The sequence below is a fragment of the Puma concolor genome, chromosome E1 (assembly GCF_028749965.1).
Source record: "Puma concolor isolate L17-30 chromosome E1, mPumCon1.1.hap2, whole genome shotgun sequence".
In the NCBI taxonomy this organism is placed as follows: Eukaryota; Metazoa; Chordata; class Mammalia; order Carnivora; family Felidae; genus Puma; species Puma concolor.
This window is the reverse complement of record NC_141680.1, coordinates 62175617-62200887: the sequence shown is the minus strand read 5'-3', so window position 1 is coordinate 62200887 and position 25271 is coordinate 62175617. Positions and strand designations below refer to the sequence as shown.

The 25271-nt window shown below is 66.2% G+C and overlaps 1 protein-coding gene across 5 annotated transcripts in view; it reads right to left on the bottom strand.

Moving 5' to 3' along the window:
• Nucleotides 1–25271, bottom strand: part of BAIAP2 (BAR/IMD domain containing adaptor protein 2) — a 63052-nt gene that overhangs the window by 639 nt on the left and 37142 nt on the right. The window contains exons 4-15 of one of the 5 annotated variants that reach the window (XR_015243680.1): nucleotides 23774–23835; nucleotides 22925–22996; nucleotides 22229–22366; nucleotides 12907–13059; nucleotides 10304–10519; nucleotides 9960–10161; nucleotides 9168–9369; nucleotides 8120–8188; nucleotides 7556–7718; nucleotides 5871–5905; nucleotides 3331–3378; nucleotides 516–2286 (exon numbers count right to left, since the gene is read on the bottom strand). Coding sequence is in view for 4 of the 5 variants with exons in the window: in XM_086685584.1 (XP_086541710.1) it covers nucleotides 5301–5331; nucleotides 5871–5905; nucleotides 7556–7718; nucleotides 8120–8188; nucleotides 9168–9369; nucleotides 9960–10161; nucleotides 10304–10519; nucleotides 12907–13059; nucleotides 22229–22366; nucleotides 22925–22996; nucleotides 23774–23835 (1343 nt within the window). In the remaining variant the exon portion in view is untranslated. Of the gene's footprint in view, nucleotides 1–515; nucleotides 2287–3330; nucleotides 3379–4827; nucleotides 5332–5870; nucleotides 5906–7555; nucleotides 7719–8119; nucleotides 8189–9167; nucleotides 9370–9959; nucleotides 10162–10303; nucleotides 10520–12906; nucleotides 13060–22228; nucleotides 22367–22924; nucleotides 22997–23773; nucleotides 23836–25271 lie in introns of those variants that run through there. The other 4 variants (XM_086685585.1, XM_086685586.1, XM_086685584.1 and 1 more) reach the window with 4 other exon arrangements.

The following is a 25271-nucleotide window of genomic DNA, read 5'->3' as shown; positions in this document are numbered from 1 at the left end:
GACAGCCCTGAATGGGCCTGCATCCAGGTTTCATGAGCCGCCCCACAAGGCCAAGGAGACGCCTCCCATTGGCCCGAGGGCAGTGGCGGACCCATTTTTAAAGACACGCCATCGACAGACACAGACAGTTCAGCGCACACAAACCCGGCCCATGCGTCCCGGGCTCCCAGAAGGTGGCCGGGTGCAGACCCGCCCCACGCCAAGACGACACACGGGGGTGCACGCACACTGGCAGCAAGGAGGCCAGCAGGGGCTGACGAGGGCTCGGCCACCTGTCACCCGGGGGGTGACCCCCGAGGCCACAGCTGACGGACAGATGGACGTGCCAGACAAGAGGTGGAGATGGGACGAGATGAGCACAGCGGACGCCGGCACCCGGCCCGGAGGACCCGCCTGGGCAGGGACAGCACGGGACAGCGGGCTGGGAGTGACGGCACAGATGGCACGTGGGACACGGAGGGCCGGCACGGACAGGACCGCACTCCCGGCGAAGCGCTCGGCTCTGCAGCCGTTACCTGGGGCCGGAGTCGCCTCTGGCGCAGCTGGGCTGGTGTCCACGGGGCGGGCGGGCGCTCTGTTCAGTGCCCAGGGAGAGCGCGTGGGGCGGGGGCACCTCCCTGTGTTTTCTAAAAAACTGAGACACTTGGAACTGAACTTTTAAGAGGAGCAGCCGCAGACACTAGCTAACTTCTTGGCGAATGAGGTCCCCGTCTCCGTCTCCGGATGATGGCTGAGAGTCCTGTGTGGGCACACTGCTTACGACTGTCCTCTGAGTCATCGACCCCTGGCTTCGAGGCCGCTTGCAGCCCCACGTGGGGCCTCAGGCTCCTCCACGCGCTCTGGCGCTCTGTTCCGCTGATGCGTACAGACGAGTTTCAGCTTTTTGGCCGCCTGGAAGCTCCCAAGGCCAAGTCTCCTGTGACCAGTGACATCAGCCCCCAGGACAGGGCGGTGGCCCGTGCCCTGACTGCCACCTTGCCTAGACTCTGGTTCTGAAGGAAGGCTCTGGGCCTTGGCTGTTCCCAGCCCGGGTCAAGGCAGATGCCCTGGGGGGCTGGAACTCGGCCCATCTTGTTCATCTGGAGTTGGGGACAGAGCCGAGGACGGAGCTCAGGCCCTAAGCCCGGGGAGGGAGGCCAGCTCCTGTGCTGGCTGGAGCCAGTACAGAGGGCTCAGGCCAGGTGGGTCAGGGCAGCAGCACAGCCAGACAGGCCTCCCCGCAAGACGGTGTCTGGCCTCTGAGCCCCACTTTCTTCATCTTCCCCCAAACAGGGTGAGCGGGGAGCACGCACCATCAACACTGTGGGCTGAAGACGCCCCCGGCCTCCCCCTGCAGCCGCGCCCAGCCCAGCCCCGACCAGAGGCCCCTGGGTGGGGCCGTCTAGGGTGCCTCCCACCTTCTGTGAAGAACGGGAGGGTGTCGGTGCGACCCTGGGCGGGTCAACACCAAGACAGCAAAACCGGACTAAGTTCAGAGCCTGGCCCCGGGGACATTTGTCCCCGCTTGGGGTGCTTGCCAGGGGTGGACGCCCGGCGGCAAACCACCAAGACGGACGGAACCGAGCAGAGGCCACAGGAGCCGTCCAGGCTCCTCCCGCAGGCAGGGCAGGCTGAAGCCCCCGGCGGGTCCGGCGCTGCATTCAAGGGGCAGCCTTTGGGGGCATCGTGGGGTCCTGAGCCCACAGCCCCCGCCTACAAACCCTGCAGCCCAAGGAGGGCCGAGCGCCTTTCCGTTCCAATCTCGAGGGAAGCACTATGCCGAGGGTTTAGGGAGTCGCCTGTAATTGTTCCGAATCCACCAACTGAGTGAGAACCGGGTCAGCTGGGAACAGCCGCGTCTCCTTACAGGGTACGGTTTCCGTCCTTCGGTGATCCTGGAGCAGAGTGAGGGAGCGGCCGGGGTGCATTTCCACTTCCTCCTGAACTTCCTCCTCTGAGACCAGAGTGGTTGCCATGCCTTCAGGACTTCAGCCCTTCTGGGATTGGATCCTTGTTGTTCGGTTCCCCCAAGGCCACACCTCAGGCAGGCTTGGTCAGGGTGCTTTGACCGACCCAGGGGGCTTTTGGGACCCCGCCCCCAGTCGAATCTTGGAGCCAGGCTGATTCTGCGGCTGGAAAGCTGGCTGGTGGCGCTGTGCTGATGCCCACCGTGCCCCCAGGGCCCCGTCCTACACCAGGGGACGTGGTCCCAGGCAGAGGCCAGGCCTGCAGCTCAGAGCGATGGGGGCGGCAGGGGCAGAGGTGGGGCGTCGGGCGGGGTGGTGGAAATGGAAGCCTCTCTGCATCCTGGAAGAAGGGGAGCCTAGAGGCAGCGAAGGCATTTTCACCCTGCCCGTCCTCAAATTCCAGGAGCACTGGTCTCCAGAATCTTCCAGAAACTCCTCACACTGTAGCTCAGACACAGTGAAAGGAGAGGGAATCCAGGACCCGTTGGGAGCAGCCACTGCCCTTGGAGGGGCCACGTCACTGGTGCCCAGTGGGGTCCAGTGAGCACCATCTGCTACAAAGGACGCAGGTGAGTGTCCCGGGGTGGCGGGGGCAGAGACAGATGGGCGGCACCGCCACCCTGACCGAGGCCCGGGGCCCAGGGTGCTGGCTGTCCCAGGGCGGAGAGGAAGGGGCCGTCACAGGATTGGCTGTAGCAGGCCCACAAGGGCACCCACACGCGGTGGTGCAGGCCCGATCTAGAAAGCCTGGCGCAGCCTCCTGGCGCCCCTTGGGGCACATGTGAGTCCGGGCAGAGCGGGCACCAGGGCCACCGTATATCCACCTGCCCCAGCGGCCCAGGCACGTGCTCCTGCTCCGGCGTGCCTGAGGCCCTCATGCGGGCACGAGCCATGGCACCGTCCCCGAGGCCCACCCAGATCTCCCCAGCCCCCGAGGGGCTGCAGGGCTCACCAACCAGGGAGCCGGCCAGGCCGGGCTCACACCCACACCCACAGGCGCGGCCTGAGGGGACGCTCAGCCAAAGGAGCCCAGAGCTGGCCTCACAGCCGATCACCGGGCTTCACCCTGATTGTGGCCGAAGCGCCCCGTAGAGAGAAACCGAGGCAGAGGGCTGGGGCCGGACCAGGCCAGCGGTGCAGGGAGGTGCCGTGGGCGCTGGGGTGCAGCGGGGGCAGCCAGTCAGGCCCACAAGCTTCCAGACAGAGGCAGCAAGTCCCAGAGCCCGAGGAGCGATCCAAGGGGAAGCGAAAGCCCAGAGCCCAGAGCAGAGGCAGGCTCGGCAGACCTCCGCGCCCCGTCCCCGCCCGCCAGGGCCGAGGCCGCGGGGTCTGCAGAGCCGCTGGGAAGGCAGACCGGCCAGCGTGAGAAAGCCGGGCAACTTACTAACTCTAGTCAGGGGCGGCTCAGAACCTGGCCACTTCCACATCGGCGCTGCAAGGAAACACAAGGGCTCAGTTGGGGCAGGTGGGTGCGGAAAAGGGGTCTGCGTCCCCCGAGGGGGACGTGGGGAGACACCTGGGGCCAGAGGACCCGCCAGGAGTGCGAGACCCGGCCGCGGGGGACAGCGCTGTCCCGTGGCTGCCGGGAAGAGAGGGGCGAGCCGGCGGGCAGGTGCGCCCCCCCCCCCACCCCCGACCCGACCACGCGGCCCAGGACCCGAGAGGGGCGCGCCTCGGTCGCTCTGTGGAGGCCGGCCGGCCGAGGCGGCCGGGCCCCGCGCGCGGCCCCGATCCCACGCGGTGGACCCGGAAGGAGGTGCCACACCAAGCTCAATGCAATAAATAAAACTTTTATTCAAACGACTGCGGTACAGGGCACAATTCAGAGTTTAAAAAAAAAAAAAGAGGAAAGAAAACAGGAAAAATATTTTCAGCACTTTACATGTTCATACAAGTTTTGCAGTGTTGTGTCTACATTCATCCATTGAGCATGGAATCCCCTGGATTTGAGAGCTGTGAGCAAGACGAGAACACCAACACGGAAGGCTGTTCACACGGGTCCATGTTCTGGCTTTGTTTTTTTCCTCAAATAGAAAACGGGTCCGTCTGTGTCTCGAGCGGCTTCTCTCACAAACACTAGTCCACACGAGAGCGGCCGGAGGGTTTTGTTAAATCACATCAGAAAAAGGAGCGTCCACAGCTTCACAGGGGCTCCCTCGGCGGAAGGGCCAAGCGGGGCCGTGCCCTCGCTCACTTCCCAGACTCGGGGTGTGAAGAGGCCACTGAGCCCAGCGTGTCTGTTTCTGGTCAGCAAGACACACAAAAAGACGAGAGTGTTCGGGGAGGTGGGGGGGGGGGGGCGGGGACCGCCCGCTTCCCCCAGGCGGCGGGTGCGGGTGGGCGGGGGGGGGGGGGGGGGGGGGGGGGGGGGCCCAAAGCCGCCCTCCCCGGGGCCAGCCCCGCACCCTGCCCGGTGCAGCCTGGGGGCCGAGACTCCCTCACGAGGCTGTGAAGCGGTTTCCAGGACACGTGGGGGTGGGGGTGGTCTCTGGAGGTCTTTGGAATGTCCGAGTGTGGCCGGGCGGCACCTGCTCCCGACCCCCCCGCCCCGCCAGTGCGCCGGGGGAGGCCACACGCCCTCGCTCTGGACTCTGTACACCCTCCGACGGTGGCCGAGGAGAAGGAAGCGCTCAGGGGCCCGGCCTGCTGGGCCGGGTGGGGGCCGGGGGCCGTGGCCTCCCTCACAGGAGCGGCCAGCTTCCTCAGGAGGCCCCCCGAGCCGGGCACGAGCCCCTCCGTGGGTGCGCGCGGCCCTCGGGAGGGCGCCCGCGGGGCCGCGACCTCCGGGAGCTCCCGGCACCTTCCCTTTCCTGGCAGATGCCAGCGTCCGCTGGGGGAGTCAGATACAGAATAACAGTACGTACAGCGGAGTCCATGCATATGTTTTTGTGGTTCAGGAAAGAAGAGTCCTTTTCCGGTTTTTCTTTGCTTTTTTTCTTTTTTTTCTTTTTTTTCTTGTCTTTTCTTTTTTTTTTTTTTTTTTTTTTAGATTTTTCTTTTTCTTCAAACTTTAGACTTGGCTCGTGGTGAGCCTTCAAAAGGGGACAGTGCATCGTGAACACGGCAGACGCGGAGCAGAGGCAAGGACGCCCTGCCCCCGCTGCCCCGCCGGCAGCTCCTGCCCGGCGGGCACACGGGGGCGGGGGCGTGTAAACACGGGGAGCAGAGGTGGGGCAGCACCATGGACCCTGGGGGATCTCAGAGTCTGGGGTCACCAACCAAAAGGCGGGGAGAGGGCAGGTGGGAAAGAAAAACAACCCGAGAACAAACCAACGAGAGCAGAGGAGGGAACCGATGGAGACCACACAGATGGGGGGGACTCTTCCGAGCGGCGGCCGCCCGTGGTCAGCGTCCTCACACTGTGGACACCAGCGTGCCGCTGCCGCTGTGGGACAAAGCACAGGACACTGCCAGGCCGCACACCTCTCTTGCCGCGGCTCTGCCCACGGTTTGGGGTCGGCCGGCTGCCCGGCCCTGGAGGAAAGGCGGGACGCGGGCCGAGCCCAGGCCGGCGGGGGGGGGGGGGACAGGACAGCCTGGGCTGGTTCTGGGGAGATGAGCCCAGGGGCGGGCTGCACCCCGCTGGCCGACACAGGCCTGGCCACCAGGAAGGAAGAGGGGGGCGCGACAGAACCCGGCTGAGGGGCTTCCTGGAAGGCCGGGAGCTCAGGGGCCGTGGTGGGCACAGAAGCAGGTAGGCTCCCGCGGTGGAGGGCCCGCTCCTACCGACCCAGGGGTGAGAGCATGAAGGCGACCTCCCAGGACCGTGCGCGACTGCCCCGCGACCCCCGTGGCTCAGAGAGGCCCCGGAGAGGGGCCTCCACAGTCTGCAGCCCGATCTCGCGGAGCTGGCCCCGGAGGGCCTGTGAGAGGGGCCAGTTCCCCCCACGCCAGCGCCCCAGGACACACGTGAAAGCCCCTTACCTGCTCACAGCCCGCGCTCCGTAGTCGTCTAGACCCTGGGGAGAAACAGCAACACAGGTCAGCCTGGGGGTTCTGGGGGTGAAGTGGGGTCTGCAGGGCAAGGCGCTGCCCGTAGCCGAGGGCACGGAGGGCCCCTCCTACGTGCACAGCGGGGACCTCCCAAGTGCGTTGGGGGCATCTCCTCATCTGGCCAGCGGCAGATCACGGGATCACATGAGCTCACGCTCACGGGCACACACAGACAGTCCGGGTGCTGGCCCCTCCCACACGCGACTCCCGAGGTCGAGGTGGGTGGGCTGGGGCCCCAGGACACCTGCAGGTTACCTAATAGGAGCACCAAGGCAGGTGAGGCTGGGGCTGCGTGGAAGCCTCTGGGCAGGTAGCGGGGCCGCGCCAGGGACGGAACCGGTGCCACTTGCGGGGAGGGGTGATGGCTGGGCAGGAAGGCGAGCCTGGCAAGGCCGAGCAGGCTCCTGCAGCCCCAGACACCGGCTGTGGCTTCTGGCCTCGGGGGTGTGGGGCTGAGGGACGGGGGGCTGATCAGCCACCACATCTCTGCGGCCTGGCCTAGGGCCGTCGAGGGGTGTTAGCGGTCTCAGGGCCAAAACCACACCCAGAGAGCAGGAGGTGGGAGGAGCAGGGCCACACCCCCCTGGGCCCAGCTGTGGGGGGGGGGGGGGGGGCGCCCAGGTGGGGCCGCATGGGGCAGGCTGGCCTGGTGACTCCGGGGTGCCGCGCCTCTCCCAGGCCGGATCGGCCTCTCCCGGAGCGCCAGCCCCAGTCTCACCTTCTCTGGAAGGTTCCATCCAAGGGCCTTAGCCACACCTCCCCAGTCTGGCACTTCCCACCACCTAATCTCAAACTACACGTTCTCGTTCTCGCTGTGCGACAGTGAGCTTCTCGAGGGCAACAACCCCCCTCACAGGGGCGAGGCTGCTCTGGACGGGGCTGCGCGTGGCCCTTCTTGGGCCCCGCCCACCCGTGACACCGCTCACCACAGCCTCCGTCAACCCAGATCCTTGGTTTTCACTCATGCTGCCCAGATCTTAGAAAAACTTTTCTTCTCCTCCCTGCTGCTGCCCGGGGCGAGGGGGGTGGGAGCGCGCCGACCCTTAAGCTGGGGCTCAATCCTGGACATCGGGACCCAGGACGCATTGCTGGCCCCTGTTCCCACCACAGCCACAGCAAATGTTCTAGAAGCCTTGGGCTCCTCCAACCCCGTGAGCCTCCCCAGACAGAGCGGTGGGGGTCCCAGCAGTACCCTCCACAGCCACACCCCAGTCCCACCTGGGCTTTGAGACCAACATCACGCCCTCCACGTGAGACCAACATGCCCTCCTGCCTCTGGCCTGGGTGGCCTGGGCATGAGTGCCTGGTCCTGTCTCCAGAGACCCAGACGCACACGGAAAGGTTCCGGCCACAGCACAGGTCTCAAGTGCAGGTGCTCACATCCACACGGACCCACGACCGCCGAAGCCCGACAGCCTCGAAGAGGGGGCTCCTCGCCGACACCCAGGCTCCTCCCGAGAGTTGGGGTCCGGGGCAGCGTCATGGCCGCCACCACCGCCCCGGCGGAGGGAAGGGCAGGCAGAGGGGCCGCCGTGCCTTCATCAGAGCCCCGCGTCTGTAGAGGGTGCCTGCCGGTCGCCCCTTCGGGCCCCCCTCCACCCTGCTGTGGCGCTCACCTGGGAGAAGGCAGGCACAGCCACGCTGTAGGGCCTCTGCTTGAAGGTGCCGGCCGTCTGGGCAGGGAAGGCACGCGAGGACGTGCCGTAGTCGGGCGGTGGCAGTGCCAGCTCCTCCTTGTCCAGGAGGTTGCCCGTGCTGCTGCTCTTTCCCTGCTGCAGGCTGTGGGGGGAGGGGGGGTGGTGCTTAGGGGCCCGGCCGCCCCGGCCCCCCTCTGGCCCTCCACCTCCCCCGCCTCCCTTGGGCCCCCTACGGAGGCCTCGGCCTCCCTGAGCCGGTGGACGGGGCCCGGAGGGGCGGCGGGAGGGACGTCCCGCAGCCCGTGAGCCCCTCGGCGACCCCCGCCCCACCCAGCGCCGGGTGACCCCCGGGGCCCGCAGACCCTCCTCACAGAGCACCCTGCACCCACACACCCCAGGAGCCTCAAACGCTTCCGTGCGGGCCGTGGGGGCAGCACCGCGAGCAGAGAGCGGGGGCCGCCCGCAGAGGTGCCCCCGCAGTGCCCTGCTCTCACGGCAGCCTCTGTGGAGCGAGGGGCCAGCGGCCGGGGCCGGCACACTCACCTCATGTGCAACCTGTCGCTGCCGTCGCTGTCCAGAACCCGGGTGTAGGAGAACGGAAACCAGCCCCGCCTGGAAGACAAGGCCGGGTGAGAGGGCTCCAGGGCCGGGCTGCCAGCATGGGGGCGGGGGGGGGGGGGGGGGGCTGGGGGGGGCGAGGGGTTCCGGCCCCCAGGATCCCTGCCGGGCTGCGACCGTCTGCAGAGGGAGCTCATACGAGCCACTGGACGGGAGGCTGGGGACCCCTGGGCAGGGCTGGTCTCTGGCCGCACAGCCACAGGCAGCCACGCTGAGTGGGGGCGCCGACACCCGAGAAGCTGTCTGGCGGGGGGAGACGGGTACCGTGTCCGGGACTGAGGCTCCCTACCGATTTCCCTGTTCCTCATTGCCCCCTCCCAAGATGGCGTGGCTGCCTGGGGGCCGACGAAACGTCAGGGCTGCCTCTGCTCCGGGATGGGAGCCTCCCACGCCACCAACAGCCGCATCCAGAAACATCTGGATGACAGTGGGGGTGGGGGGGTGGGGAAGGGGCAGCACCCGGCCAGGCGGTCCTGAGGCGCAGTGAATGCGAGATGCTGGTGCAGCCTCTGCACGATGTGCTCAGTGAGGCCGTGAGGACGCAGCTCCCAAAACGTGACCGTGTGGCTTCTAGAACCCCAGCACAAAGGCTGATCGAAACGGACTTGGGGACAGCAGAAGGCTTTGGGGCTGACGGCCAACTGGGAAGCCGTACACCCAACAGCAGGGAAGGCGCCAGACGGGCCGCGGTGTGCGTGTACGGGGCCCCGGGCCAAGTGGGTGACGTGGGCAGTGAGGGTGACGGGCTGGCAAGAGACAGGAGGCTGTGGTTCTGAGGTGCGGTCACGTCTGTGCCACAAAGATTTTCCGAATGAAGGCCCATGGCGGGATAATCAGGCTGGGAAGGAGCCAGAGCCACCAGGACCTCTGGAGGCTGCAGGGTCAGGAGGGGGTGTCCCTGAGCTCATCGGAGTCCCGGCGGCCCGAGAGGCCCCGACGGCTGGCGGGGAGGGCCCGGCCTATGGACACTTACATTTTTGTCTTCTCGCTCTCCCCGTAGTGCCAGCCGTCACGGGCCTCGGGCACTAGCAGGGTGATGAGGTCGCCCTCCTTGAAGCTCAGCAGGGTGCTGTTGTCCCCGGCCGCGTGGGAGAAGATGGCTTTCACTCGCATGCGGCCGTTGCGCTCCAGGCCGGCTGCCATGGAGCTGGAGCGGGGCAGGGTCTTGGTCTCAGCTGCGGGACGACAGGGCAGGAGTGAGGGGACTGACCGCACGCCTGTCGGCTCGGCCGCCTGGTGGCGAGATGCTAGAAGGCCCCAGGTGGGCCTGGAGGGGACGCTCGCCAGCCTCCAGGGCCATTTGGACAGAGACTCAGGAAGGATCCAGCCACGGACCGCCGCCCATCAGCTGCAGGGATTCCGGGCCGGAGCCTGGCCTCAGCTCTCCCATCCGTCATCGGGAGGCGCTCACGGGCTGGGGGAAGGGGCGGGCTGCTGGCCACAGGATGGGGAGGCACAGTCCAGGGACCCGGGCAGTAGCAGGGGTGGGGGCATCCCACTGTCCGTCACAGCCCGGTCGGACATCACCCGCATGCTGCCATCACAGGCTGAGCCGATGGCGTCCTGGCACGGCCCCACCTATCGCGGTCACGGCCTGCGGCTTGCCAGAGACAACGAGGAGGGCCGGGCGAAGCCCGAGGGCCCAGGACGGTATCTCCAAGCGGGCCCAGGGGTGCTGCACAGGAGCACATGTGCCCGGGGTTCTGGAGACCTTCCCCACCTCCCCGCGGGTGCGGTACAACCAGGGACACGTCCGAGCCCTTACTGGCAGCGTAGCTGTTTTTCGGAGTCACGCTCTTGCGCACGGGGAGCGTGTTGGAGTAGGAGTCGCTCAGCTTGCTCTGTGACTGTGGTGGGGACGAGGCCTTAGGCTGGGCGGCCTTGCGGTCGGCCCAGGGGCTGTAGTCCTCGCCATCAGGGCCTGAGACGCCATTCATGACGGGCGCGCTCTCCTGGGCGGACAGCCGCTGTTGAGAAGGGGGGGGGGGGCGGCGTCACGGGAGGGCCCGGTCAGGTGAGGCCGGCGTGGAGACCCCTCACCCTGGTGAGGGCGCCCCAGGTGCAAGGGGTGGGGGCCGTCTTCTCACACCCAGGAAGCTGTGGACTCACCCCCACAAACGGGGCCAGCTCAGGGGGCACCGGCAGAGGCTTGGCCCCCGGAATGGGGTCTGAGATGACCAGGCTGGACTTGGAGGCCGACAAGGCGCTGGGGAGGACAGAGCCGTTGCTGCTGGCCATCAGCTGCACCGCACGCTCCGGGATCTTGTTGGGGTCGGCGCAGGCCTGTTGCCACAGCGGCAGCTTCTGTGCCAGCAGCTCCTTGCCCTGGAGCAGAGGAAGCAGGGAGGGACGGTCAGGGCCGGCCGCAGGCTTGTGGCTGGGCACACGCGGGGGCAGGGCGGGGGGGGGGGGGGGCGCCCCGCCGGGCCGCGCTCACCTTGGACGCGGCCCCCTGGAGACGCGTCCCACCCCAGGTGGGGTCACCTGTCTAAGGCTAAGGGCTGCTCTTCACCAGGTGGTGACTCACAGCCAGATGGGCCACCTGTGAGTCCCTGACCCCGACCCGGGAGAGAGGCTGGTACGCTGCAGTGAGCCGTGCACTGAAGGGGCCACTGGGGCTGAGATGAAACCGAGGTCCAACCGGGGCAGGGACCCCCAAAGAAAGAAAGAGGGACAGTGGCTCACACTCAGGCACGAAATGGGCAGAGCCTCCACGGGCAGCCGTGAAGTCCCGGGAAGAGCGTCACCCCGGGGCACCCCAGGGCCAGAAACCAGATGGCAAAGGGACAGAGCACCCAGGGCCTAGCTGCAGTCACGCCAGGCCACGGGGAGGATGCGGAAGGCAGGGTCCCGTCCGGCGGCACTTGGGAGACGCAGGGTGCTAGGTGTTCCTGCCCCCGCACCCAGGGGCCCAAGAGCCCAGATGTCCCTTTGGTGTGCACCGGGGTGCGCCCGGGGCCCAGCCAGCCCCACAAATGCAGGGCCCTAACAAAGGATGGAGTAGTGAGGAGTAGTGAGGACGGTGTAGTGAGGAGTCCCAGCATGGGAGGGACAGCCAGCAGCCTGTGGCTCCCTGTAGCCCATCTGGGGCCTTGTGCCTAATACACGGGCAGGTCCAGGGCCGGGGGGCCACCGTGGCCGCTATGGGCCACCTGACCCGCAGCCGACGCCATAACCTGAGTCCCATACAGAGCCCGGAGCTCCTGGGGGCAGTGCTCCTCAGCTCAGGGCAACGGCTGTCTCGGAGACCTACGAAGCAGCTGTCGTCACTGCCTCTCCCCACTCGCCCTCCCACTTCTGACCTGTGTCTGGGAGGGAGGGGGCGTCTGTGGGGTGAGCTGGAGGAAGCTGGAAAATGGCCCCTGTGAGCAGATCCTGCCCTCCACCGCCTGTTGGTTTGAACCAGGGACCCGCGGGCCAAGGCCTGAGGGCTGGCCGGGTGTTTCACAAATAAAGTTTGACTGAACATGGCTGTCTGTTGGCTCACACATCTGGGGCTGCTGCTGTGTGGGACCACCACAAGCCCAAAGTGCTTCTGGGCCCCGGCTGACATAAACGGGTGACAGCTCTGGGTGGCGGTGACAAGGCGGGCCAACAGGGGCCTGGCACCAATGGGGGCAACCCCAGGCTCAGCGTGTGACCCTCAGAAGGGCTCCACAGCTAAGGTGGCTGGCCAGCTGGGGCTCCCAACCGGTGACCACAGCTCTGTCTGTAGGAGGCGCCCGGTGGCCTGCTACTGGGAAGCGCCTGGGAGGTCCTGCCCTGGTACCCCAACCTCTGTGCCTCTCTAAACCCGCTAGGGAGGGCTGGGTCCAGCTCCCCGGGGACCATGGCTTTCCTGCCCTCCGTCCCCGTGCTCTCCCTGACCTGCCATACTGCCAGACCGCCACCAGAGGGCGCACACGTCCGCCACAACGCAGCCTGGAGTGAGGCCGGGGTGCCCCCCCCTGCTCTGGAAAGCCTGCTGGCGAGGCTGCCCCGGGGAGCCTTCCCAGCTCCCACAGGGGACGCGGCTCTCTTCGCCAGCTCTCTTCGCCATACTTGCCTTGCACCTGCGCACAGGCCCTCGCGTAGGCCCGGGCAGGCAGAGGGGGGCGTCTACCTCCTCCCTGCCCAGGCTGCGGGGACCAGAGGGCAGGTCTTAGATGTGGCACACGTGTGTGAATGTGCATTTACCCTGCTGCCCCACAGGCACCTTTGTGGGAAAAGGATGTGAACTGGGGTTTCTCACCACACCGGTTGAGCTCTTGGAATGCTCTGGAATGTTCCAGTGGACAGATATGTTCCCACCCCGGCTCTGAATTAAGGACTATGAACGGGGGCTCCTCTGAATCTGCCTGTTCCTGGGGGGGGGGGGGGGCAGGGGGCGGGGGGGGGGGCTGTGGCCTCTGGGGCTCGCCAGCCTCCAGCGCAATGCTGGCCTGCAAGTTCCCCACACCGTAGCCCTCCCCGAGGACCTAGCCCTCCTCAGAGGAGACCCTTTGGTGCCACCGTCCCTAAAAGAGCAGCTGGCAGTTTCTGAGAAAGGCCTCAAAACGTCTGCAGCGTTTACCCTGGGGATTTTCTGACCAGAACGCTGTCCCTGGGGACAGCCTCAATGCACAGAATTACTGTCATCACAGCTCTCGGGCGGACAGGCCCCCGATGTCTGCCAGGGAGCCGGTCCACTTGAGCCCACGAGGACCCTGCCCCTGCGCCGCGAGCAGCCCCACCTTGGAGTGGTAGGCGGCGGAGTTCTTGGCCACGGCACACTGCTTCTCCACCAGGAAGCAGAACCTCCTTCTCTCCTCGGTGAGCGCGGTCTTGTAGCCGTCCGACACGTAGTTCTCCAGCTCGCCCTGCTTGTTGCTGATGGCGTCAATGTACTGGGGGGCAGGAGAGAGCGTGGGGGGACGGCACAGGGTCAGGCTCAGCTAGGGGTGGAGGCACCTCCCACCGGCCCACTGCTGGGGTTTGGCCACAGCTCACTCGAGCCAAGAGGGTGAGGACAGAAGTGACACCAGGGCCGCCCCCCAGCCCACTGCACCTCTGTCCCCCAGGAGCTTGCGTCTCGCCGACCCGTCCCCTCAGTGCCCCAGCGGCCATACACGTGGGGACCGTGCTGGCGGGTCACACGGTGGGACCCGGTGGCAGCGTGGCACCTCCTGTGGGTGCTGACTCCGAGCATCTAAAGCCACCCCGACAGTGGAGCGGGAAAGCGCACCGGGCACTGTGTGCACAAGAATGACTAATCCACACCCAACCCCGCAGAGGTGGGCAGTGAGCGCAGGAGACACCCAGGCCCTGCGGGGGTAGGCAGGGGACGCAGGAGACACTGCTTGATGCTGGGGCGCACGGGAACATTCCGATTTTGCTGGAAACTTCCAGAAACAAAGCACCCTCAGGACTGCAGGCAGCCGTCACAGGGAGGCAGGAGCACCCAGACGCACACCGCCAGGGTTCGCAGCGCCCTCTCCAGGGCGTCCGTGCGTTGGGGTCTCTGGGGTCTGGGCTCTTTCCGAAGGGAGCCCCTTCTCGGCTGCAGAAGTCCCTTCCAGCTCCCTTCCTCTGCTCCCAGGGGGCGGGGGAGGGGGGGCACGGCCACGCTGCTGCCCTGCAGGGGTCTCTGTAGCCCCCGGGGGTCTTTCCTGGAGCAGCCCCACCTCTGGCAGGGGCCAGCCCGGCCTCCAGGGGCGCCTCCCCCGCCCGGCTCTGACTCAGAGAGGGTAGGCGGTGCTGAGCTGACGTGGGCGACCGGAGGAGGTGAGCAGAACAGGCTGTTCCCGCCGCCGCCTCCCTTCCCAGCCTCGCTCAGCTGGAGGGGTGGGGGGTGTGGGGGGGGGCAAGGACCGGCCTGTGGGCGTGGCTCGGCCAGCGTGAGGGAGCCACGACGCCCCACGACAAGGCCTGCCCGTCCGGGCCACCAAAACCCAGGGGCCTGTTCCCTCTGCCCCGCAGACCGCCTACCTCCCCACGCCGAGGGCAGCTTAAATGGGCCTCAAAATGGGCAGCCCGTCGCCCCCAGCCCCACGGAGGCCACAGCCCTGAGGAGTAGGCCTCAGCCCTCCAAATGGCCACGGGGCCCTGCAGCCCATGGGACTGAGGGAACCCGGGATGGCTCTTGCCAGAGGTGGGGCTGCTCCAGAAAGACCCCCGGGCTACAGAGACCCCTGCAGGGTGGCAGCGTGGCCGCCCCCCCCCCCTGCCCCCCCGGGAGCACAGAAGCAGAGGAAGGGAGCTGGGAGGGACTTCTGCAGCCGAGAAGGGGCTCCCTTCGGAAAGGGGAGGGGACCGGGATGGCAAACCCCTGCCAGCCTGGGAAAAAAGTCTCAACACAGGTAAGAGGCCCCCCTGGCGGGCTTGCTGCTCTGCTCCCGGAGCCCTGCTGCCTCCTCCCCCTTCTCCCCTCCTCCACCCTGTTCCTCAGGGCTGCCCCAGGACGACTCCTCCGGTTCTGGAACGTGCTCCCCGCGGGACCTCCCCTGCATGGCGGCTCTTCCGGGAGGCTTCCAGGTGTGCGGCGCCCCTGGGGGTGGGGGACACGGCGGCCGAGGCTCCCCTGCACCATTCCTCAGATGCCACCCGGCTACTGCGGGAAGAGGGTGCCTGCCAAGGGGACTGCTCACACCCGCACCCACTTCTAGGGGCCCCGGGAGGTGCCTGTGAGGGAGGGGCGGCGGGGGGTGGGGGCAGAGGCCCAGGAGACAACACCCGATGGATGGAAGGGGCTGGAAGGGCGTGTGCACCAGGAGGGGAGGGGAGGGGAGGCGCCCGTCCCCCTGCACCCAGTGCTCATGTCGCCTGGAAGGTCCCATGCACACTCCCCCAGGGCCTGTCAGGGACGCTGCCGTGACCCTACCGGCTTCCACTAGCCCACAACCCCTTCCTCGACTCCACACACAGGGACTCAGTCCAGTGCCCGAGAGCTGCATCAGGGGGCAGCCTCAGGAGAAGTTTCTGCAAGGTTCCAGGAGGAGATCAGGGTTTAACCCCCAGGAAAACCCCCAATCCACCTCCCTCGTGCCCCCAGCTCCTGCTCTCCCTGGGGCCGCTGTAGCGTCCCCACCGACTCAGCAGCGGCCAGGCCTTCAAGGCCGGCGGGCTGGGGGTGAGCCAGGCACGTGGAGGCCCACGCCTGGTGACAGCTAGTGCACGGAGTTCGGCACGCAGCCTCGTGAAGGGAGGCCCAAGGGGAGGCTGCCCAGAGCGCCGGCCTCCATGCCAGCTGTCATCTAGCGGGGACTCTGAAGAAAAAGAGGGGCCACCGTGAACGGTTAGCACAGGACAGCGCGGAAACCGGGACGCGGGGCCCCCTGGGTCTGCTCGCCCTGAGCACGCAGCTGAGGACAGCTCCTTCCGACCGCGGCCCCTTGAGCCAGCTGTCCCACCTGCAGATGGTTTCTGGGTTTTTAGGCTGTGGTACCTCTTTCACAGCAGTGTTCTCCACGAGCGCCGGGCCTGTGCGGTGCAGGGCGCTGGCCCCATTATCGGGGTCTGGTGGCCTCCCATGGGGGGAGGGAGTGGGGGGTTATTTTTAAGATTTCCATTTATTCCATCAAGCCCCGTGAACAGCCAGGGGCAGCGTAGGCCTCAGGGGGAGTGGGACTGAGGTGGAGAGCACTGCCCCAGGAGGCGCCATCACCCCCAGGGACCAAGCGTCCTGGGGAGCAGGCGGGACAGCCTCCTGAGCTACACCACCGAGGGGCCCCTGGGCTGTCCGGCTGCCCCAGGGCAGATCCCTCGTCAGTGGGGACGCGGGACTGCGTCTCCATTCCCAGGATGCTGCCCCTTGCGGAGAGAGACCACAACTCCCCGGGGGGCAGACCCTGGAAATCTGGGCAAGTAAGGGCCTTCCCCTCCCCCTCCCCGCCACCCCAGGGGTGGGGGAAGAGCAGAGGGCGCCCCACCCACAGGGTCCAGGCCGCTCTGGCTCTGCCGGTGGAGGACAGAACTCGGCCTGGCCCCACACTTCTGACGACTTAGCAACGGGCTGCTGGAAATGGCCCTGAGCCTGTCCCTGCCGTGGGCAGGCGGGCAGGTGGGTGCTGTGGCCGGCTCTCTACTGCCGCCTCTCCTGCTCCCGGCTTGGCGGTGCTATGGTGACAGTGCTATAGAAACACCCAGCTGAAAGCATTTAAGACCGCAGAATGCTCCCACTTAGTCACCCTGGGCTGAACAGCCCTGTAATCCGAGAAGACAGAAGTGATCAGAACATATGTCTCCTCTCCAAAGCGGGCAGTGACTCAGAGGTGGGGGAGGGGCACTCAAGAACAGACGGCTCCCTTTACCTCCTCCGACATGGCCGCGCTGTGGCTTTCCCACGTTTCTCAAACACCTGACTCTGCCCCTGTCGGTCCCCACGGCTCATGAATGAGAGTGGAATTCTTGGCCCTCAGCTGTCACTGCCGGCAACTACTACTCGCAGGAGACCAGAAGGAACCCGATCGGCCGTGATATTCAGGGAAGGGACAGCAAAAATCGGAAGCCCGCGTTGCGTTCAGTGATGGGGAACCCGCTGGCCACAGCCAGCGGTGCCCTGGGGCTCGCCGAGCTGGCCCGCGCCCCTTCTCCAGGCTGATGGACGTGGCGCCACAGGCCAGCGGACAAAGCCTCAACCAGCCTCAATCTGCTGGGCCACGGCTGGACCCTTAACGTTTCATTTCGACAAGAGAGCTCAGAGCGAGACTCAGGGCTGAGGCCACCACAGGCCTGTGGGGGGAAGGACTCCCTGAGCCCCAGGGGTTCCCGTTTTCTGGCAAAAGGGCTCACTGCTGTCATCAGACCCCAGCTGCTCGTGCCTGCCCCAGCACATGGCATAGCCCACGGCACCCCCATGCCCAGCGTCCCGTGTGCCCAGAGGCCCAGGAAGGAGCGTGGGGCCACTTATGTCCACACCAGTAGGCCAGATGCTCTGACAAAGGCTTAGGGGCCCACAGATCAGCCTGTCCCGGAGACCCAAGGGGACGGGTCTCGGCAAACCCGAGCCATGGCCTTGTGTGGCCAGCCCTCAGGGACCCACACCCTCCAGGTCTGGGGGGAGCTCTGCCCGCGGGCCTGCAGGTTGGACTGGGCTACGGCACCGGCTCCACTGGGTCACCCTATTCGGCTGCAAAGCCCTCTGGGTCCTGGCTTCCCCACGTGGGAAGCAAAGGGGCCGAACCCCGTCACTCCTGTTGGCACTTCCCAACAGGGGAGCCCTTGCCTCCTGCAGCCACCTAGGCTCTACAGCTCAAAGTCCACACCCGAGTTCACGGACTCAACAGGAAAAGGACGTGACGTACCTCACCAACGTTTCCCGCAGCGATGACACGTCGAAGTGACGTGCTATGTACGTTCAAACAGAGCGTGTTGTTTGAAGATTATTAAGAATTTATTACAATGCACGTCATTAAGACCAAAGCTCCCTGCTGTTCACGTTCTGAACACAGACATTCCGGGGTGTGAAATGGCAGGGGCATGTGCCCAACACTATTCTCCAAGGTGCCCTCCAGCTCTGACGGCTGCAGGTGCTCCAAATCACTCCCGGTGCCATCGAGGCCATAGCCCCTGCGCGGCTCCATCGGGAGAACTGGGGGTGAGTGGGCAGCCAAGGGAGAGGTGTGGGGCCTGAAGTGGCCCAACAAGTTCAAAGGAACAGACTGTCCTTCCCCAGCTGGCCTGTCCCGGGGACCCTGAGCCCCTGCACCTCTGGACATGTAAGCCCTGACAGGGGAACACGGTCTCTGTTTCCCACACTGGTTTTTCCCCCGGCGAGGGCCCCCGATTTACCTCCAAGGAAGGAAAACGCCTGCACCGCGGCGGCCAGCGGTTTCGTCCACAGGCTGCCTTTGGTGTCGAAGAGCTTTTTAAAAGTGAGAGCAAGAGACCCATAAAGGCCCTGAACCACCAGCAGGGCGTCAAACGCCACATCTTAACGGACCAGTCTCTGCCATTATCTTTTTTGAAGATCTAAATTATGGTTATTTTGTTTTCGCTTTGTTAATTACGGATCCCTTTAAATAGAACCAATCTCCCCCTTCCCAGACTGAGATCTAGACGTGTGTGCCTCCCAGAACACGCGAACCCAGCGAGCGGGGGAGCAAAGTGACCGGGGGCCCCAAGGAAAGCCTGCCCCACGGGCTCCCGAGGTAGGCCTGCTCTCCTCCAGCACAACCGGCCAGCCGGGCCTCAGCCACTGCTCCTCCCACAGCCACATCGCACAGGAGGGGGATCCGGCCGGCGCTCCCTGCAGCCCCCAGCCCCTTCTGCCCTCCTCAAAAGCCGGACGCTGCCCAATCAGGGGGTCCAAGGACGAGGCTGCCCATGGCCCCCTGTGCTCCGGCCGCAGCTCTGGCCCACACGCGGGTGACCCTGCGCAGGGGTCCGCCACTCTGTCTCCAGTTCTCTCTTCCCGGCCGCTCACCTCTGCTTTGGGGGCCATGACACTGCCTGGGGTCTTGGCAGCCCGTCCCTCCGAGCGCGGAGCCCGCATACAGGTTGGGAAGGACACACTGCTTGTCTGTGGCCCCCAGCCCACCACACACGCGTCCCCGGATTTTCTACCAGTCACGACACCCCTTGGAGGGTGTTCAGTCACGTTCTAGTCAGAGCAGGGCTGCGGCTAGAGACAAATGGTAGAAACAGGAGAGATCTTGACCCTGGCCCTACGGGGTTTGCAGGGACGGAAGTACGACATTTCATACTAGCCTCCCAGACCCTCACTCAGAAGCCCTTGGGACCACCAGACGGCCAGCGGGACTGGCTGTCCTTCAGAATCACCCAGAAGCTCTGAGGGCCCCGACACAGGCCATGGTGTAGCCACTCACACCTGCCTGCCTGGGAGGGGACACAGCAGCTGAGGCCCGAAGGCCAGAGGCTCAGGGTGGCTGCATGAGGCCTGCCGCCACAGCGCGCCCTTCGCCAGCCACGTGCCCTCCGGCCCCCTTCACACAGACGGGCACTTCCGCGGGTGCCAGGAGGTCTGGGCAGTGGCCTCGGCCGTGAGCACAGCACCAGCACACCTTCCCCGCTTCCAGATGGAGCCCTCGTCCTACTTAGTGCCCCAAATGTCTGCGAGCGCCTGTGGCCTGACCTATAATTAAATCAGTTCTCTTCGTGGAAATCCCAAAACACAGTCTCAATTACCAGCAGTTCCTGAAAAGTGCCGGCTCTGACCCAGTCCCACTCACAGGGAACCTGCCCCTGACAGACAGACGGACGCTCTCGGTCTTCCGCAACCCTACCTTCCCCCGCTCCACAGGCAGTGACCACCGCTCCTGCACGGCCTGTCATTGGTGCAGCTCGGGCCACCAGCCTGGCCACTGGCCCAGAAGCCTCGGGGTAGGACAGAGCGTGTGGGGGCCCTTCCTGGGCCAGTCGGCCTCCCTGGAGGGCACAGAACTGCCTGCCAAGGGCTCCGAGGGTCGGGCCCCTGCCTGGCGAGCAGCCTCACTGCTCTCCCTGGCCGAGGGTTCTGCAAACACGAAGCTCAAGTCGGGGAGGGAGGACGTGGGGGCTGGGGGTTCAGCGGCAGCCAGGGGATCCCAGCAATCAGGGCTCAGGACAGACCACCCCTCTCTCCACAGCACTGAGCAGACCCACACCTGCAATCACTCGCTGGAGCCCCCTGCTCTGCCGAGAGGAGCCTGTCAGGACAGGGGCTTTGGTGCAGCTTGAGGACCCCCAGGAGGGCCCCCCGTGTGAGTCCCGGGGTGCAGAACCTGCCTGCACCTGCACATGCTGTCCATCGGGCTGCATAGGGCCGGGCCTCCCGGTGCGGGGCCCTGCGGACAGGAGAGCCTCCTGGGAGCAAAACAGTCTCCAAAGGAGCGGGGAAAGAAAGGCCTCATCTGTGTTTGGAACCCAGGTCACCCCCCTTGCCTGGGGTCATTGCCCATCTCCTGTCAGCTCAAGGACGAAGGCCCAAGGGCCCAACAGGTCAGACTCCCACCCCCACACCTGCCTCTCCCAGCTCTTCCTTAGGGTTGGGGGTTGGGGACAATCTCTAAAGCCCCCCCCCCCCCCGCGAACTGTGAACACAAGAATTAAGCGCTTGTAAGTGAGTCTGTGGCCGTGACATCCCCCCAGGCAGAACTCCTGGTGTCCTGGTTGGGGGTGCTGTGAACGGCAGCTTGGCCTGACCATAGCACCCAGCCCCTTGAGCTGGTCCTCGGAACACAGGGTGCGTGGGGCAGGCACCCTGGAAAACGGAGGCAGAGACAGCAGAAGTGGGGAGGGGGTCTCACTCTTCCTGGTGGGAAAAGTCATGGGCCCTTTCCCTGTGTGGGCCAGGACCTCAGCCCCCAGGCAAAAACCAACCCAAACAGGCTCAGCGCACAGCCGGGTTCCTCCCCAGGGAGGGGAGGGAGGGGGTGGTCGGTGCCCCCAGGCTCCCTGTGGAGGAGGCGTAACCCACCCCCCTCCCCCCCTTCCCCCCCACCACCCAGGCGCTGACACACCCTCCCTCTACCCTCGTGCTGCAGACCCTTGGAGGATCTCCGGGGCTCAGAGCCTCCATGAGGGCCGGACAGGGGAGTGCAGCACAGGCCACAGCACGGACGGGCTCCGACAGCCTTGCGTCGACCGCAAGAGGCCACGTGCAGAAAGCCACCCCCGGGTGACCCCGTTCCCGCGAGACGCCCAGACCTGACTGCTGGCTGTCTGGGGGAGGGGACAACTGCTGACGGGCAGGGCTTCGTTTCTGGGGTGCCGGAAATGCTCTAAAACGGGGGGTGGGGACGGCTGTACGGATACGCTCAACACCGCCTCACCGTCCACGTGCGGCGGTGGCTCCGCGCGTGAATCACTTCTCAACTAACTCAAAAGGAAAAAGGGCCGCGAGGAGAGGGGCGCGCAGGCTCCCGGTCCCCCCGCCCCCGCCCCCGGCCAGATGGCCTCAGGCTTTCTCTACCCCTCAGCCTCATACTGGCCCCCGACAGGGCTGGGCTGCGAGGGACCCAGCCAGACGGTCTCCGGTGGCAGCCCTACAGGTCAGTGACGGGCTATGGGCAAGCCTGAGACGGGAAAGGCGGGAAAGGCGTGCCGAGAGCAGCAGGAGGGCTGTCCCCGCCGCTGCCCTGCGACAGGGGCCTCCCCTCCCTCACGGGGCTGAGCCGCTTTGCACACAGGGCGACGGCTCTGCCCCGCTGTTGCCCGGTCCGTGCTCCCCGCCAGGCGGGACTGCATCGGGGAGCAGGTGGGCCTCTCATCGGCACCATGCGCAGGGAGGGTGCGTGCTCCGCGTGCCCCACGGCCCACCAGTCAGTTCCCGCCTGTGGCCAAGGCCCCGTGGGCAGTGGGACCCGGACACGCGCGCGTGCACACACGGCCCGGCACCCCAGCACGCGCGTGCGCACACAGGAGCCCCAGAGCAGGGGCGCGCGGCGCACCTCAGGGGTGCCGATTTGACGGCTGACACGAAGGGTGGGGCCCCGGGAGGTGAGGGGTTCACGCCCGTCCCCGCGGTGCTTCCCCTGAAGCAGCTGGGACAGGTTCTCCTGAGGCTTCCTTTGGACACGACGGCGTCCTGTTTTGTCTCCTCCTTATCCGAGTCGTGTGACCTCGGGGGTTGGGTATTCTGGGCCTGATCTGTGTCAACCGGCCGGGGGGTTCCGGCCAATCAGGTGTATTGGGCCCGTGCCCGTCACGGGCCGCGCTGTCCTAAATCCTAGCCCTGCTCAGGACATCATGCCTGCCGGGCCGCGCACGACAGTGAGGGAAGCCGCACCAGCGCCGGCCCCTCCCGTGCCATCTGCCTCTCGCGGCGGGGCTGCTGAGACGCTTGACTGGCCAGCGTCTGCCCGTGAGGGCTCTGGGCCCAGTCCTGGGGCCGGGCGGCCACAGGCCGATTAGACTGTCAGTCTGGGGTCTGCCTCCGAGGCGGAGTCCAGAGGAACAGGGCAGGAAGCTGTCCCCGGGGTCTCTGCTCCTTTGGTGGCAAGCCTTCCGGTGCCCCACGGAGGAGGCGGGAGCAGGGCGGGGGCCGCAGGGCCACACCGGCCGCGCGCCAGCTCCAGGACAGGCGGTGCTCGCTGCCCCGAACCCACAGAGGCCACCGCGGCACCGGCAGGGCCCTACCTGCAGCTCCTTGTCCGAGTACTTCTGCGGGTTCTTGCTGCCTTGGCTCTTCTTGCGAAGCTTCTTCAGCTCGGCCTGGCACTTGTCCAGCGCATCGCCCCTGCTCCTTTGCTCCGTCTGGTATTTCTTCAACGCGGCCTGCGGTTCAAGCACACGACACAGAGCAGGGACCCATGAGTGGCCGGCCCTTCCCGCTCTCCACAGGGCGGCCGCCACCCCAGCACCGAGGGACGGCGGGCCGAGAGGGGAGGGCGAGGCCAGGGCCTCGGGGGCCCTCTGCTCCCAGAGATGAAAACCGGGTCTCGCCTCCTCCCCTCCTGTGCCACCGAGAGCCAGAGCGTGAAGTCCTGTCACACACCCACCAGAGCCCGGCACATAATGCCCCGCAGCCGCGGCGGAGGGTGACGGCAGCACAGGCACCCTCGGGGGGGACGACGGTGAAATTACGGCAGGTCAGGGAGTCTGTGCAGGCTCTGCGGGTGGCAACACCGTGCCACTGTTGTTCCCCAAAGCAGTGAGCTGCGGGGGGCCAGCAGGACAGGCAGGTGTCCGCCCCCCACCCACCCCCTGCCCACCGGGCCACGGAGGCCCGCGGGGACCCTGCCAGAAGGCCGGCCCCCAGCAAGCCGACAGCCCGTGCACGGGGGCGGGGGGACCAGCACGGGTGACCCGACAGGTGTGGGCAGAGCTACTTACACTCAGGTACCTGGAGTCCAGCTCTACCTTCTGCTCCAGCTGTGTGAGCAGCTCGTTGTGGAAAGACTTCAGCTGCGGACGGACAGAACACACGGCCATCAGCACCACGCGAGGCGCGGGCCGGGGCAGGAGGCAGGCAGGGAAGGGGGCAGGGAGCCCGGGAGAGGCGGACGGCCACCACAGCACCCGGGACACTGGCCACCCCGAGGGGAAAGGGGCCTGTCTCATCCCTCAGCCGGTGACCCTGCACAGACAGGTGGGCCCAGAGGAGCCGGGAGGCTCCAGGACTGACAGCCAAACAGCGGTCAGGATGTCAGACCATTCTGGTCTTTGATGGCCTCGGGACTCTGCTCCCAGTGGGGGGGTGGGGGGGACAGAAACAGCTCCCTGTTGTCCCTGCCCGCCCTGGGGACTTACTCGCGCTGACGTGAGCCACGGGCTTGAATGCAAACTGGGAAAGGCCTGAGTGACCCCTCGCTTTAGACCCGCTGGATCCTGGCTGGGCCTGTACGACCTGGGAGCATGTTGCTCCCCAGGCCCATCATGCATTGTGTCCCCACCTGGCCCCTGTGGGATCCTGTCTGACTTGGGCCCTGTGCCCCCGTGTCCTTCCGTATGTTCTTGGTCCCCACAGTGAGCGCCTCCTCCCCAGCATGTGACTTCCTGTCCTGGGCCTAAAGCACGTCCACACCTTTCTGAGCGCGGCCACTATGCAATGTCCCCAGGTGGACGTGTGGCCATGGTGCACAGCCGGCTCTCCCCTTCACCTGTGACCAGCCTGCGTGCCTGCCCTTGCCCGTCTGCCCACCTGCCCGCCTGCCCTTGACCCTCCCACCCTGGGGGTCTCACCATTTCTTCCAACTGATTTTGAATCTGCCTGTGGACTTCAGCCATCTGAAAGAGAACGTCTCCTGGAAAGGCAGGAGGGCAGAGAAGAGAGCAAAGTTAAGCACTCTGCGTGACAGGCCCTCCGCCCTGCACCCCTCTTGTGGCAGGGGACCAGGGTGCTGGAGGCGGGCGCAGGCGCCTGGGCCCACAGGCAGAAGCGTGCCAGGGGCAGGAGAGAGGGCACCGTGTCTCCTGATGGCGCCAGCGAAGTGAGACAGAAGATTCTAGAATGACAAGGGAGGCCAGGCCTCGAGCACACAATCACCAGGTGACTTTGAGGGGTCCCAGTCCCCAAGCGTCGGCACTGAGCCCAGGTTCACGACAGAGAAACAGGCCGCCTCAAGCCCACGAGCGAGCCCGAGCACACGCGCCTCTCTTCCCGCATCTCGCTCTCACGCACAGCCCCCAACAACTGCCCCCCCCGCCCACTCTGGGCCCAGCTGCCACCAGGGCCAACAAACGTCTGCGTTACTTGGGGCAAACACGAGACCTGGCTGCGGGCCCCAGAGGTGAGGGTGCCCGAGGAGGCATGCGAGGTGCACAGGCCTGGCTGACCTCACGAGGGCCTCTGGGGAAAATCGGAGCGTGTGACACAGCTCTCCAAACACCTTTTCTGGAGCAGCGACGCTTCAGGGACACTGACGTGTCCTGGGCCCGTCTCCAGAGACACACGAGGAAACCGAACGTGGCAGCACAAAGGCGCAGGCCGTCACCCAGAGGCTGTTTCCAGCCTGCATGTCAAGGACACGGCTCACTTCACCTGCAGGCAGGGCACATGCCGGGGCTCTGCAGGTTTCTGGGTGACCTGATATTAGCCCATACCCCAAACTCTCTCTCTCTCTCGGTAGCAGACAATCGGCCGCGAGGCGCCTCCAACACCCCACTCGGCCCACACAGCTCCACGAAGGGGAAGGAGATAGGCCTCTGGGGACAGGGAGCTCAGCCGAGCACTTCCTTCTCCCAAAGCTCCTGCAGGTTCCACACAGCTCCATCCTGAGGCGTGGTCACTGTGACCGACAGGTGCACAACCCTGAGCGTTCCAGGCTGTGGCCATGGAGGGAGGGACGCCGTGCAGCTCAAGACACAACCAGGGTCAACAGAGCCCCCAAACCCGCCCCCAAGTCAGTGCCCACAGGACACAAGCTCTAGGCCGGAGACCACTCACTGGCACCTCCCTCCCAAGACCCTCAGGGCTGCCCAGCTGCCCCCCAGCACCGGCACGAAGGACCCCCACCCAGGGCGGAGGGGAGAGCTGGAACGGGCAGCCAGGCTGCATTCACCTGAGCGGCCGGTTCTCCCCTGGAGGCCACTCGTGGAGCAAATACCGTCCCCGTGCTGTGGACACGATGGAGCAGGGGGCCCGCTCTGCCCTCGAGGGTGGGCACTTCCGACAAACCCCGTCCCTGAGGTGCCTGCCGCCCACACCAGCGAGCCCTCTGTACTTGTGCCTGAGACCCTT